This window comes from Embiotoca jacksoni, unplaced genomic scaffold, assembly GCF_022577435.1.
Source record: "Embiotoca jacksoni isolate LCO1_2020_lvr unplaced genomic scaffold, fEmbJac1.0.p SCAF_11, whole genome shotgun sequence".
In the NCBI taxonomy this organism is placed as follows: domain Eukaryota; kingdom Metazoa; phylum Chordata; class Actinopteri; family Embiotocidae; genus Embiotoca; species Embiotoca jacksoni.
The window spans coordinates 18,013,126-18,028,747 of NW_027185241.1; the positions used below are offsets into that span (position 1 = coordinate 18,013,126).

The 15,622-nt window shown below is 42.0% G+C and overlaps 1 protein-coding gene across 2 annotated transcripts in view; it reads left to right on the top strand.

Moving 5' to 3' along the window:
* zfpm2a (zinc finger protein, FOG family member 2a) overlaps positions 1-15,622 on the top strand; it is a 118,258-nt gene that overhangs the window by 26,431 nt on the left and 76,205 nt on the right. For both annotated transcript variants that reach the window (XM_069143447.1, XM_069143446.1), the window contains exons 2-3: positions 5,782-5,940; positions 13,289-13,390. In XM_069143447.1, coding sequence (XP_068999548.1) covers positions 5,782-5,940; positions 13,289-13,390 — 261 coding nt within the window. The remainder of the gene's footprint in view (positions 1-5,781; positions 5,941-13,288; positions 13,391-15,622) is intronic.

Consider the following 15,622-nt stretch of genomic DNA (forward strand, 5'->3'; position numbering starts at 1 on the left):
AAGTAAGAGCGTGTTATTCCCCTTCAACAGTCCAGACAGAAACACTGGGCGCAACAACACAGAACTTAGCAACTCTGCAAACATGCTGGGATCCAACGTTGTGTCTGATTGGAATAAGATACTCGACCAGAATTATGTTTGCAGCATTTGAGAAATGTGAACAAAAATAAACCCCTTTCTTACAGAAATGATATTTTTCTGCTTGTGGGTAACACTTTCACAAGCTGCCACGAGGAATCTGCAGACAGAGATACTTTCCCAGCCGATGGGTGTGTCGCAGGGCTGCTGCACAAAACCGATATGTACAGCAATGTAAACTTAGCGGGCCATCGAAATGCATGATGTCATCAGATCACATTTAGATGCCTTGTCATCTTCAGTGCTTCAGCCTCAGAGAAGGGTGTGTGTGTGTGTGTGTGTGTGTGTGTGCGTGCGAGCGGGTGTTTTACAAGGATGTGAATACATTTATCCGCCCCCACCCCACCATGAACCCGCCCTCCCTCCCTTTTCACCGCAATTTCCAGATGAGCGTCGCTGCTGAGTTTTCAAGCCGTTTGTTGACTGTTGATTGTAAGTGCCCGAATTTAGGAAGGCAGCCATTTCTAATCAGGAGAATTACATTGCTTAGCAACCGGAAAATCAAGTTAAACAATACCATTGCTTATTCTTGGTCACAGACTGCAGCTCAGAGAACACATCAGTCTCCACTGAAGCTGTTCCACGCTCCTCCCAGCGCGCACACACATTTACACACAAGCAGCCATTCACAGACAACATACAAATGGTAATTTACTTTTGACTTGTGTTACAGCATTAGCTCCACATTTAGTTTGATCACAGAGTGTACAACTTGGAAAAGGGCTCTTTTTTTTTTTTTTTTTTTTTGTAACATTTATGCCGTATGAAAAAAAGATGTTTGAAATGAAACATTCCTTTGAGGGTTCCCGTAGCATATTAAGCTATTACGAGTTGCGTAAATGGTATCTATTTCATTACAGTGATCAAGGATTAAATTAGAGGCTTGAGCCCTGTAACATATACACTAAGTCTCCTCCAAGGCTGAGGGAGCCCTCTGCTTCCCAAAGGTCATTAGAGCTGAGGAGAAAGTATGGCCCCCAGTCTCTCCTTGCCTCTCTCCTCTTTCTCCTCCTTCTCTGTCTCTCCTCTCTCAACCTTCCCAACCTATCCTGCAAGATGAGACGAAATTGTTTTTTCTATTTCCGCACTTTGCTGTAAGAGAGCGAGTGTTTATCCATATTTTTTTCTCCAGCTGTGGGGGTAAACAGAAGACTGTGCATGAGCCTACCTGGCTCACAGCGTCGAGCTACTTGCAACTCAAGGCAAAGTCTGTATTTCTATATTTCCTCCCCCGCAAAAGTTTGTGTGTGTTCACCCGGAAGTGAGGAAGGCCCAGTATCAGTGTTGGCACAGAGGGCCAGTCCCAGGGAGCGGAGTTGGCAGGGGTTGAGCTGTGTGGCCCTGTTGGATTTTAGGGCTGCATTATGCATTCATGTTTAGTCTCAGGTGCTACGTTTTATCCCCAGGCCAGCTTGGACACATTTTCAATGGACCTTTTGGATGAAAAACTGTATAGGTGGGTGCAAAAATGATTTCCATGCTTATAGAGATCTGCTGCTTTGTTCTGTCAGATTCAATTACCTCACCTCTAATTAGGGAGCTATAGAGGAGGCTGGGTTTGTGATCCACACATCACACTGTGGAGCCTGCTGATAATGTGAGGTATCGCTATCACAGCCCGGCCACAAGCTCCCCACAACGCGGACGGCTGAAAAAGCATGCCATGAAATTAGCAGTCACTCATACAGTTTTGCACGTACACACATATTTCTTCAGAGCGCTTCCTTTTCTTTCTTTTTTTTAAGTGTGAGCTTCGGAGGCAAGGTTGGCACATCTGTGTATTTTTTCCATTTTCTGTTTTAGTCCACTGAGGCGCAGACTGGAGTACACAGTATTTTCCTGAAAGATATGCTCATTCCACCACCTCTGTCCGTACTCTCTTCCCTGCTCCCCTTCCTCCGTGACTCATTAATCCTCTGTCCATCATATGGTCTCAGAGTATCACCCCATTTTATAGACTCAGTGGGGGCATTACCATATCCCTCTCCGGAGCTCCACTCCGCATGGCCGATCCCTATCAGACAGAGGCCATGCCATGAACAAAAGAGCCACTGTGATCAAGCCTGCATTCAGCTACCAATGTCTCTATTAGCATTGGCTGCTCCTGCTGCATGACTGTTTGAACAGGGCTGAGATTTCTCTCTACAGAAAGCGAAGGAAGAGTCTGATGAATGTGGATGATACAGTGGAGGGTGTGGATGACAGGGCTGTGGGGGTGCAGGGATACCTGGACACTGACCCTGATTGAGAGGAAGTTCAGGCAGGGTGCAGTTTCCTGAAACATCCTCTTAAAATTGAGCAGATAGGAGTCTTTGTGCGAGGATGATTTTGGCAAACCAAGCCTTTCTCTAGAAAGTAAAGCTAATGAATTTGCACTTGAAAGTCTGAACTGAAAAGCTGTCGCACTTAAGGTTAAGGTTAATTAATGAAAGGGTGCAGCTACCTGTTATTCTGTTCAATGTCTTTAATGATAAACGTATTAATTGTTTAGTTGAGTGGTTCCCAACCTGTTTGGCTTTTGACCCCTTAGAAAATGAAGCAAAGTCTTCTTGTGACCTGTCACCACCACTCATGAACTCATTGAAGAACACACGCAGTTTAATCAAAGCAGCTTTTTTTTTAAGATTGTTTCATTTTAAGGACTTTAAAATGACTGAACATATCACTATATCCACGATTGCAGCAGGAAAAAAAGTCAATTCAGGGAAACGTTTTTTTCACAAAGAACATCATTATCATTTGTATTTCAGACCTTTTTTTTATTTTTTTATTTTATACATTTTAATTTATTTTCTCTTAAACCCTTGATTAGCTTTTGACCCCCAGATCTCTTTAAGTTGGAAACTGCCGTTTCAGTGATGTGAAAAATACTTGTCACAAGTTCTGCGTGTCAAAATGCATGTTTTGTCAAATAAAATGTCCACAACAAGATATTCAACTTGAAATCATATAAAACAGAGGAAAGCATCAAATCATGACATCTGAGAGACTGAAATCATTGAACTTTTGTCATTTTGGCTGTATAGATAACAGTATTTTGATCAAAAACTTAGGTGGTTGGCTAATTAATTCAACACAACATTATTTTGGTGGTGGATGGTTCTGAAAATCAATGCTTTGTTAAGAAATTGTCTTTTCAATTTTTTTTTTTTGAAAGCTTATATCCATATTTCAAGCTTGATTTCAGCGTCTTTTATAATGAACGCACCATTTAAAGCCCGCTGCGTTGTTTTCTGCAGTGAAGTGAAATGCAGACGCTCTCTCCACGGTGTCATTGGCCATCTGAACTCCAGTGGAGGCTCGATAAGAGGGTGAAGCAACAGACATTCCTCCGGCCCAGTTCGTCAGCAGACCCTATAGAAATGCACCAACAAGCGCGGGTCACACAGTGAATGTGACAGGATTTTAAACAGTACACAACTAAATATAGCAGGAATGCCACTATCAGAAAATGAGTTAGGAGTGTGGTGCTAGTCGTTTAGAAAGTCATTATTCTTATCATTGCTGTCTCTGAAATAATTTCAGGTCTCTCCATGCAATGAATACTGTATAATAAACTAAACATGTGAGAATGCGAACAAACTTTGGTAATCTACGTGGTCCCCAAGAAGTAGCCATCAGACCCCTTTAATGTCTCTGACTGGCTGGAATATTTCATTTTTCCATATTCAGTAAGGCTTCCAGTATCTCTATCAGTATGAAAATGCTCCATTTAGTTACTATCTGTTCGAGTGGGGAAGTGAGATGCCCTTATTTTGAGTCTATTAAACCTCAATTCTATCTCATCTTATCTACCTAATCTTTGTGTCTTATTGACCATGAAGTTTATCTTTAATCTCCCTTTACCCTTATTATCGCACAACACTGTAGGTCTATTTTCTGTGGTGCAATAGTGCTGCTATTTGCCCGCAACAGAGGAAGAATCGTTTAGTTGTACACACAGTTCTTATTCAGCTGTGTAATGGAATGTGTACAGACTGTGTGTATAGAAATGTATTTCCCCGCTTTCCCTCACACTGTCTTCAATTGCCTTGGCAGGAGCTTTTAACGCCAGTCATACAATCTCGCCTTGATACTGCGATATTTATCTCTCGGTATCATCTTAAGCGATGGTAGACTCATCGAGTCACTTCACGCCTCACTTCACTCCTCAGCGAATCAGCAGAAGGCATCAGATTAGATCATAAAACTGTATCCTAATTTAAAAGCGGCACTCTGCCTCCGCAGTGTCTATTAGAGATCTGTGTGCTAATTCTTTTCATGTCCAGGGCTCCTGCAGATGTAGGCCTCTACAAAGGAGTAATTTATAAGACTAATGAAAAGAGCAAGCAGTTTGTGGACATCGGGGGGGTCTTTTATGAGGCTCGGTGTGGGAAGAAAGAGAAACAGGAGTGGCACACCAGCCCCACTTTCTGAACTGAAATTATTGCTTTATTAAAGCTGAGGGGCTCACTCCCGCTACAATAGAACAAACACATTGAAAGGTGTCGAGAGGATATAAGTGTACTCTGTTTGAGCTCCAGAATGATGCACAAGAGGCTGCAACATAGCTCATGTGTGACAGGCAGAAACAGAGACAGCATCCGCATCTTGTTGGCAGTGATAGCAGCACTTTTGATATGATTATTCACTTTAAACACAACTCGAGAGGTTGTTTTTTTTCATGTAAATGATGCAGGTTGGTTGCTGGGAGTGTATTATTTCAAATATAAACTAACCTTAAACCCAAAGTGTTCCTTCACTTCTTTGCTATGGTAATTCATGTGCAGACATTGCAGACATGTTTTGGAGGGAGGGAGGGAGGGGTGTGCAGGATGCACATTATCTTAATAACATTCAAATGCTGGGTGAGATGTTTTTCAGAACTAATACAATTCAGGTAGCAGTACAGTAATTCCATCAACATCCTTGATTGAAGCAAAATAGTAATATGCAAATACCAAAAGAGATGTACAGCTACAAGCAAAACTCTGAAATCATTTAGATTTAAAGAAATAATATTGCACAGAGGGGGGAAAAATTAATCACACGGAAAAGTGTCTCCTTTAAGATTGCACTGGTGTATTACCCGGAGGCATGGAATGTAAATGGAAAATCAACATTGTACCCTGTGATAAGGCTAACAAATTAATAAAAGTATTTTCTTTCCTCCTCCCATGGTAATGCCTGTATGAAAAGTCTAGAGAGGAACTTTCTTTTTTTCCCTCCCTCCATCTGTGTGAGGTTTTGTTTTGCAGCTAGCGGGATTAACATCAGCGCTCACCTTGGCTGCACGTCAGCTTGTTTTTCAGAAAGCGCACTGTCTCAAAGGGCTTTTTCAATCGTTATAATGGCAGGACCTTTGTGAATCATAATGGGAAAATAATATTCTTTATTGACATGGCTTTATCTTTGCCAAGACTGAGTGTCTGAACATTTGTACAGTGTAAAGACAGTTGAATGGTGTGCTGCGCTTTGAATTGCATCTGGATTTGTAGTATCGCAACAAAAGAATCAAGGAGAGGCAGAAGTTTTTTATTCTTGAAAGCCTGAAGGATGTGATGAAACTGCTGAACATCTCGCTCATGTTTGTGTGTGTGTGTGTGTGTGTGTGTGTGTGTGTGTGTGTGTGTTCCATGTACATGTGTGCGTGTGTTCCCTCAGGCCCTCTGGAGGATGGCCTGGAGGAAGAGGAGGAAGAGTGCGTCTCCGAGGAGAACGAGCTCTTGGCCAAAGACGAGTTCTCGGCGGAGGAGAACTTCACCGCTGAGTTTGAGACGGAGAACATGAGCTGTGAAGACATGGAGTACTTCTGCAACAAAGGTGAGGATCATGTAGCCAGCCGAAAGCTGAAAGTCCAAAAGTGGTTTTCCACCAGCAGCGTACAGTGGTCTTTTTAATACCTAATATGAGACAATATGTTAAGCCACCCTCGTGCCAAGAATCTAAAATAAGTTAAACTCCTGCCAATTGCGTCTAATAAATATCCTCAACATGTTCAAATCAAACCTGGCAGAACTTGTATCCGTATGAGAATTTCTCCTGCATCACTGCCTGGAGTTGCAACTATCCATTTTGATATTTGATCCCAGCAATCCACCCAAGAGCAGTGGTTTGATCTGAGAGGGAGATGGCATCGGCAACACTGGCTCTCCCTCTGTGATAGTGCTGTGAAGGTGTGCTACGGTACACCAATGCACTGGAGAGCGTAGCACTTCCCTTTGAGCCGGCGCTAAAGCTCTGTGAACACTCAGCAGCACCTGCTACTGCTCGGAGGTCCAGCACTAAAAAGCGCCTCAGCATCGCCAAATGCGACCGAGTCCTCTTTGAACTCCAATTCAATTAGATTGCTTCTTTGTATGTTTGTTTCATTTCGGTCACACCTTGCCATCACAGGAGCTAATTTGTGGTCTGCTTCAGGTTACAGTGTGAAGATGACAGACTCGTCCCGCCTCCCTCCCCCCCTAACGCACCCCCCACCTCTTCCTACCCTCCGGTCGCATAGCTTTCACTACCCCAGGTGTCTCCACTCTTACTGGCGCATGGATGCCATAAATTTGACTTTTTAATGAAGAACCAATGCTTTGAATGTCTGCCTCTCCTTTCTCCTTTCAAAGGGAAATTTGTTTAGAATTATTTCTTCACACTTCTAAACTGATGTGCCTCGTGGGATTACATTACTGAAGAAAAATAAATCTTTCATGTTTCAGGTAGGCTATGCCCTGGTAATCGTATCAATAATGTTTTCCTTTTGTTCTCCGGTAAAAGTTGAACGGCACAATTGTTCAGAAATTGCAATTACCAGCAACGCCTCGCTCGCTTTACCCTTTGTCTCCTCCGTAATGTGTCCTTACTCAAACTTCAAAGTACAATGCATGGTTTTCTAATAACCCAGTAGCTATGAAATAGATGGTGCAGTACATATTGGTGGTTACAGCAGGAGGAAAAAAGTACAACTTTTGAAAATCTTCACAGAACCTCGTTAGAGCTGCTTGATATTCCCTTTGTTTTGTATAAAACCATGTGAGGAACTGCGCCTCAAATCTCCTCTCCATGTTTATGAATAGAGTCAACACAAAATAGCAATCCAAAATGTCAAATAGGCCTACTACTTTTCGTGGGCACTGCTAATCTGTTCCTTGTCATACACAAGCCTTACCAGTCAGATTTTTTTTTGTATTACTGTGCTATCTAAGCTTACAGTAGCTAAGTCTCCCATTGCCTCCTAAGACCCAAATGATGTACTATCCAAATTTCTTTTTCACTGTGGCAAGTTGTGTGCAATCATCAGGTGTAGCCATTTCCCCCATGATCCCTTCCTCAATTAGATCTGTTTAAAACTAATGTCGGAGTGGCTTAAATTTACCCCACTTATGTGAAACTGCCGTGAATTAAACAGGACGCAATCCTGGCAGCATTAAATGGTTTAAGTGTGTTATTCCTCGACTATAGGAGGAAAAAGAGAGCCCCCTTGATTAACTAAACCCTCTCAAATGTGATGGCGTGCTGTAATTAGCCCTGTGCGGACTTGAACGTGGGTTTTAAAGCAGCCACTCATCCCATGGCCTTTATCTTCGGCTGCTTCCCGGAGAATAAGGTCTCCCGTGTAAGGTTCCTCCACTGAGCAGTGACTCTCTGGTCTTAGCTTAGCCTTGTATCTGTGTAGTCACTCTCTGAAATGGGCTTGTCAGGGGGACCTAAAACCTCCATTAAAAGTTTCAGTCTATAATAGGTATTAAAAAGCTGTAGGAACACAAAGAGGAGTACCAATTTTCATTAACATATGAAGCACTTATTAACTTTGATCAGAGTGCGGTGAAGTAGCAAAGCCGCTTAAAGGCGCAAAGGTCAAGAAGTTGAATGCCACCAAAGACTCAGCCATTTGCCTTACCCTTGCAGAAAAGGGACTCCCCAGATAAGTGCATGGAGCACCTTGACGTCCCATCTTGGTCCGAGGCTCGGGAACCTCGAAATTGGGTGATGGTTGACTGCGTAACCTTATTTAGTTAATGGTGTCATGGCTCGCGCTGAGTTTTGGTGCTTTCATTGATTTACTTTAGAAGATGGCATCACACACACACACACACACACACACACACACACACACACACACACACACACACACACACACACACACACACACAGAGAGAGGCAAGTTAGCTTAACATTCACAACAGAAGTGACAATACTGCTTTGAGAAATATCACTGATGTCAAAATTGGAGTAACCCTGCTGTATGAGATATATGAGTGCTTCCTAAGCCTTCTGGCTCATGACCCCTTCAAACAAAGCATTGTCCTCATGCTATACTTCAGCACTGGTTGCATATAACCTGTTTAACAATAAGAGTGAGTGATTTTATTCCGTGTTTTATGCAAAAAGGTTTTAGATGCATAAAAAGACAATTCTACATTAATTCACAAGAAAAAAAGAAGAAGAATTCATATAAACAAAGGTAACTTTGTATATCAGAAATGTGTTTTTGGCTTCCTCCTATTTTCCTGTGTAATCTCCCTGAGACCCCCCAGCAGTGTGGATGTTTATGCTGCTCACTTCACCCCCACTATAAATGTGAGAATTAAATGTTGTACTATTTACTTTATTTACTAATTTTTAGAAGTTCAGACACAAAATGTAGGATCAACAAATAAAATACAATGCTCAATATAGATTTAGCTGTCCATAAAGTTGTCAGAATTAATTAGTCCAAGGTACAACATTTTGCTACTTACACAGTAATACATCACCATCTTCAATAATAGCCAACTCTAAATTGTGCTGTAGCACTCATCTTCCATTAAACGTATGAACAGTCCCCTGTCAGTAACACTTAAAATAATGACTCTGAAGCATCATGGGAGATGTAGCGGCTCGGTGGAATAGCAGCGCCCCAGAGAGTACGAGCACAGTCTTAATATACATGGCATTTTAGAGCGGGCCTGCCTACCTTTCAAAAGCTCTGTGAGAAAAATAAAAAAAAAGCCACACATCTAAAGAAATAACCTTGGCTTTCCCTCGCGATTAAAAACAAATCTTACCTCAAACATCTTCTCCTGCTCGGTCAATTTCACATTTATGGAGCCCTGCTTGTGAAGAAGCCACAGATGAACACACTGACTCCACAGCAAGGATTTATACTCTATTGACACACCTGGCTCCATAATTGTGAGAAAGAGGCCTCTTTTTTTTATATACACTGAGTGGCTCCTTTTTTACTGAAATTGTGAAATTTCACCTTGCTGTTTTACCCCCTCTTTTATTGTTGGCTATCTGTGAAGTTCAGCACAGGGTGTTGCCACAAGCTGTTCCCTTTGAGCGTTCCAAGTGTTGTCTGATGACAAATGACTTCCTTACTTAGCTCCGACAGTAAATTTACATGTCATTTCATGTGTCTCATTTCCTCGATGTAAAACAGGCTTTCGTGAAGTTTTATTACACCATTTTTTTTTTTCACCTCAAACTGCTTGATTCTGATGTTGTTGGGGGTATTTGTGTGTCAGGCTACATCAAGCACAGCTAAATGTGAACATTTGCACTCTTCTTCACCGTTCTCTTCAAATGACAGAAATTATAATTTGGGCAGAAATGTTTTATCACAGCGGAAGTGAAGAGTGAAAGCGAAGGATTGCATACCCAAGACTTAACATCGCAAAAAAACAACAACAACACCTTGACCCTTCAAATAACCTCTGTGAGTAATTTGACTTGCAACAGTCAGAGTAATAAGCAGGAAGTGAAATAATTAATTATTCTTTGTGTAACACCGAAGTAATCAGAATATCCGGCAACATAGGAGAAAGATCTCCTTGGCTCTCTCGCCACAGCTGCCAGTGCCCAGAATGGTAAATGTGGAATTTTAATGCACAGTTGATGCTGAAGAATATGGGGAAATGCTAATTTGTGGTGCGATAAGATGAATCGAGTCATCCCTTTAGCCCCATTTGACTCAGTGGAGGAAATTAATCATTAATGTTTGTTAAGTATGACAATCTAACTGGGCCAGATCTACATGCTCAGAGACTGAGGCAGAGCGAGATAAAGACCCAGGCTGCAGACAGGGAGGAAAACTGCCAGATTCTGTAATGATGGGAATTTATTGGCATTTAAAGAGACAGTGGCAAGGCATTTCACTAATAGCCTCCCTCCATTGGAGTGCTCTGCCTGCCACAAATTGCATGCAATTCAAACCTATTTTTCAGATAGCAGGGAAGTCTTACAGCTATGCTTGACTTTGGTAAAAAAGGTTGCTTCCTGGAATTGACTTTATCTGTTGGGGCACAATCTGCATCAACAACTAAATATGCAATATCAACTGACTAGCACTAGCACTGCTGGGGGGATGGCATGGCATCCCTGTTAATAATACAGTCTGAAAATCATTGCCAGGCTCCAATACTAGCAAGACTGTGATGGGTCTGGAAAAGTGGCAGTGGGTTAAAGTCATCCAGCTCAGAATTTAGTTGCATATAGAACCGTGCACTCCCACACGGATACTTAAAAATACTCCATTTTGCAGGAATTGCGACCTGTCTGTAGACTCAGTGGTCAGGATTACAGTGCTCTGAGCTCCTTAAAGTCACACATGAGAGATTGACATTTTCAAGGGCTTCCTTGGCAGAGACAATGCTGAAAGGGAGAGAAAAAGCCAATATGACTTTGTTGCTACCTTGCTCGAGGAATTGTTTGTGTAAATCGCCTATAAGCTTATTGACCTGAATGTGTGGCACACTGCGTGTGACTGCGATTTGGCTAGAGAGCTGTCCTTTGATAGAGCAGCGATAGGGCTGATTTTAACAGCTCACTGGCTCCTCTTGCATGCCCGCCAACCCAGCACCCAGCAGGCCGCCTCGCCTCGCCAGCCCTCCCCATCCCTTCTGTTCTTCTCAGCCTTCTCTCACTCAACCTTAAGTGTATCCATCCGATTGCACAGCGAAAGGAACCTAAGCCAGATGTAAATTATGATCGAGGCGATAAAGTAGAGGATGATCATTGACAATCTGTCTCCTTTGATAAGACTGCAGAGGGTTTCAATTCAAATGATGAAACAAGTCTCTATTACATAGAGTGGACCTGCGCGAATGAAATGGAGCACCTCAATCAATCCGTTTCCAGAAAGGTCAAAAGTCCTGTGTCGTTTAAAATTACAAAAATGTCTCCACATTCCTCTGTATTCCAGGTTTTATCAAACTACTGTAAGCTGTAAACTCCTAATGGAGTGCTGCTCCAGCACTTCTTCCTCCGCTGTGCTTTTTCCTCGTGACATTTGTGCAGGAAACTTCATCAAAGCCCTGTGACATTGTTCCCTGTGAGGTTGCCTCGGCGATTGTGTTTAAAATGCACTGCAAACTGTGTTAGATAGAAGGCAGAAAATCCTTAATCACTGCTTAATTAAGGAATCATCTTGTAGCTTCATTTCCCGGGCTGTAATTAAACACTTCCAATACGTTTCGTTACAGGGCTTAACATGTTCGCCTGAGATCAAGGTAGTGCCTTTAATGTTATCTCGCCAGCTTTTTTTAAACTCCGCTCCATTGGAAGGAACTGTTGATATACGCCTTTGTTATCCTCATCATAATACGAGCCTAGTATGCTAAAGAGGTTCTCCAGGCCCAACAATAAATAGTGGGGGAATTTAGTTGAGTGGGCTCCCTGATAATATACTGGGAGAGAGGAGGAGTACGGGGAGAAATTGCCAGCCCAAGCAGACACTTGCATAAGCAGAACTGGGTCATAATGACCTCATGTACTGTAAGTAGGACATTTCAGCAGACTTCCCTTCACTACCTCTTTTTCCTTCATATACATCTCCTATTTTAGTTTGAGGCAGAAAGCTGACATCCTTTTGGCAATGTTTGCTACCTTCTTTGAAGTGAGCCATGTCAAAAAAAAAAAGCTAAACAAGCATGGTGTGTGTGCTTGATCTGGAGATTAACCCAACTGAGGATGGACGGCGCTAGAGTGAGGTAGTGTGTGTCCCGTGGCAGTTGTCACTGGAAGTGTGATAACTAAGACTCTGAGATGTTTTTTGGAAGCTGTGGGGGTGAAAATCAGATACAGATGTGGTAAACAACCACGTATCAACAATATGTGTCTATCATACTCTGTGAAAGGTGTGATTTTATTATGTGCTGTGTAAGCCACATCCTAACAATATATTGTCTTTGTTATTCCAATATATTCACATTTAAATCTACATATCCTTCCATTTTTTTTCCCCGTGTAGAGAGTATGAAGTGTAGTAATCCATTGTAGTAATCCAGGCCTGTCCTTGACCGTTCACTATTGGGTTTAAAACATCAAAGGGATGAAAAAGATGTGGTGACAAAAGTGAGAGAAATGTTCCTCCACAAACCATCAAGCAGCACTACATGCCCCGAGCAGGTTTGCTCCTACTTGCCTGAGTTTGGAGAGACACTCAGTGCAACCACTGTGTCAGCCACATTGGATGTATTTAGAGCACCACACTAGGGGCACCTACTAAGCACTGATTTATGTGCCTATAAACTTTGAGTACAAACTGTGCTTACTGTAGACATGCAAAAATAGATTTTTTTTTTTTATTTATTTTTTTTTTTTTACAGTAAGTGCATCTAAGAGTGCTCAACAAGCGCTCCCGTCAGTGCACACTCAGAAGGCGGAGTCTGTTTAACAAGGTCTTTAAGCACTTACATCCTGAAGAGAGATACCCAAATATCCCATAGCATGGTCCGTGTGAGCCCCGAGACTGTAAATCAGCCCTACATCCTATAACACACATTCTAGCTCGCTCCACAATAGATCAAACGGTAATAAATAGCCACCTCTCTCCCACACATTGCTTTCCTTCCTGTTCCATGGGGCTTCCTCATGTTCCTGCAAGCACTCATGGGAACTCCTTTTACATAAAAGTGTGCAGCTGGATGCAGTGAGCTAACAACACATGCACATATACAAAACTATATATACTCAAAACACACAATGGCTTCACATCGTAATGCACCCAGATATTACAGGAAAGAGTTATAAAAGTGAGTGATTTTTGCTGGGATAATATCCAAAGAATCTACCCTTTGGAAGGGCAGCACAGTCCATAATGCAGTGCTTAATTAAATTAGGTGTATGAACATTAAATATGGAGTGCTGCTGTGTCTTATGTGCTTTGTAGGACTTATTATTTTTTTCCGCCTTACAGGAGAGGAAGACGGCAACCGAGAAGCAGGAGAGTCAGAGATGGATGGGCAGGGCGAGAAGAGAAAGCATGCCACCGTGGGGCCCGACGAATGGGACGGTCCAAGTAAGAATAGCTTTAATTTCACTTTATTAGAGAGACTCTGAAGGTCATTTGATAAAGTTATTATGCTTAAGTGCAATTCATGTTGCGTAGTTGGAGGGAAGGTATTGATTGTGCCATTGAATAAGTAAAAAGCATTGTATTGGGAATATAAATGGACAAATGAGTCAGAAGTCTGCCTGCTTTATAACAAGCTCCTTTAAATGTATATTAAGCCACTATTCAGTTAACAGTAAATTAAATTACCAACAATGGCTCTCTTAAAAAGAATCATGTAATGCCATGCAGATGTAGATTTTTTTTTTGAAGAGTCTACTACTGTTTTTTTTTTTAATATATCTTGTTTTGCCCTTTTACTAAAAGTAACTTCATCAAAGTGCTGGATAATACAGCGAACAAGATAGTTGCACAGCAATTACTGCTCAGCAATACCCTGCACCCACAATGCTGAACACACAAAATATGATTCCTTTTAATGCGTAAAATGACCTCAAGAATTTATTGCAGGTACATGCGTTTAAAAAAAAAAAAAAAAAAAGACAGAGAAAGAGAGAGAGAGAGACAGAGAGAGAGCGGGAGAAAAAAAAGTGGATTTGGGCAAGTTGTGCTTGCTAGCTCGAAGCCCCCCGGGGGGTGTATTTTATACTGACAGTGAATCAGTGTTATCGCACCTATCAGATAATGCATTTATCATTAAATTTCACATTTGCATTTAAATCTGGGGAAGGAAATGAGCATTGCTGGCTAAAGATAAGAGCGCTGGGACGACAGTAATAAACCATCACTGTGATCAGTCAGGAGACGGGGCTGAGGGGGGTCAGCTCAGAACTATGGGGGCCATGACAAAAAGAAGGCATCACATGCGCAAAAAGGCCCTTTTGGGCGAGAAAATGCTGAGCTTAAAAATACTGCTTTGAAAAGGAGGGACGGATGTAGCATGACTAGATGTATGACTGACTGTAATTATGCTTCCTCCTTCTACTTAGCCATTAGAATGAGAATTAGAGGCTCAGAAACACACTGCTGGACAGGCGGCAGGGAGGGAGAGAACGGAGACTTGACTTTTATGGGAGTAAAGTGTCTCTTGCATACAGTGAGGAGAGCTGAAGTGCAGAGGAGGTGATGTGAGACATGATGCCCATTTCATGTTTTACTAAACCACAGCCCGAGTGGTTCCAAGTTATCGGAGGACTTCGACACCGTGTCCTAATCTCTGCTGTTACAAACTGAAAAATAGCACTTCACACCTGGCTGCATCCCATTTAAAGAAACTTTGACATGTGTAGTGTATCTGCTTGGCAACCAGATTATCAGTTCCTAATCAACTTGTTACCACCACCTTGTTTTTTGACATCTGCATGATATACCGACCAATTAGTGAGTGACTTCCACTGAGGCATTCATGCCCCTCGTGTGTTTTCTCAATGGGCAGCACTGAGTGGGCAGAAATTAATCTTGGCGCATAATAATGCCATTCACTCTCTCATCATGGCTGCCATGAAAGGTCATTTCCCTTTTTAATTTTTCCCATTGTGCTGCAAAAGTCAGATGGGCATGTTATAATTTGAATAAAGAGGGGAATCAGACAATCAGATAGGAACATTTGAAATGACATGACTTCCTGTTCGAAGCGATTAAAAGCAAATTTATTTAGTTTGAGACTGTCTACCCTTTAATCTCTTTGTAAATGTTCAGATAGTTCAGCATTCAAAAGTTCTTTGTTATTCTTTGGCTTAAGTTTAAGCAGCTGTGATTATGATCACCAACAGATAATTTTTAATCACTGCACGTGTGCATCTGAATAGGATGTGAAATGGCCATCACATAAAAAGAGAGTGAAGCCTTTTAATGAGGTGGGCTAACTCGGAACATGCCCACCTGCTTTGGTGATTCTATTGAAGCACCTCCATACCATTTCCCTTTTGCTGAGTAACAACAAAAGCCTTTACAATCTACATCCTGTAATTGAACTTTTTTTTGTCCCTACATTTCATCTCCACTTTAGTAACTCGTGTCAAGTGCTGTCCACGATTGCCCCCTGTTCTCTGATTGTCTTTCTCTCTGGAACAGCAGAGCAGCAGACTGAATGACTCACTATTAATCTGATAGCTGGCTCTTCTCTGTTGTTCAGAGAGCTGGGTCTCTGATGTGGAACACCCAGCGAGTTCCCTTTCTCTCCCCTCGTCTCTACAAGTATGTCCTTAAGCAAATCTGCACGCTGATCTTCTTTCTCGT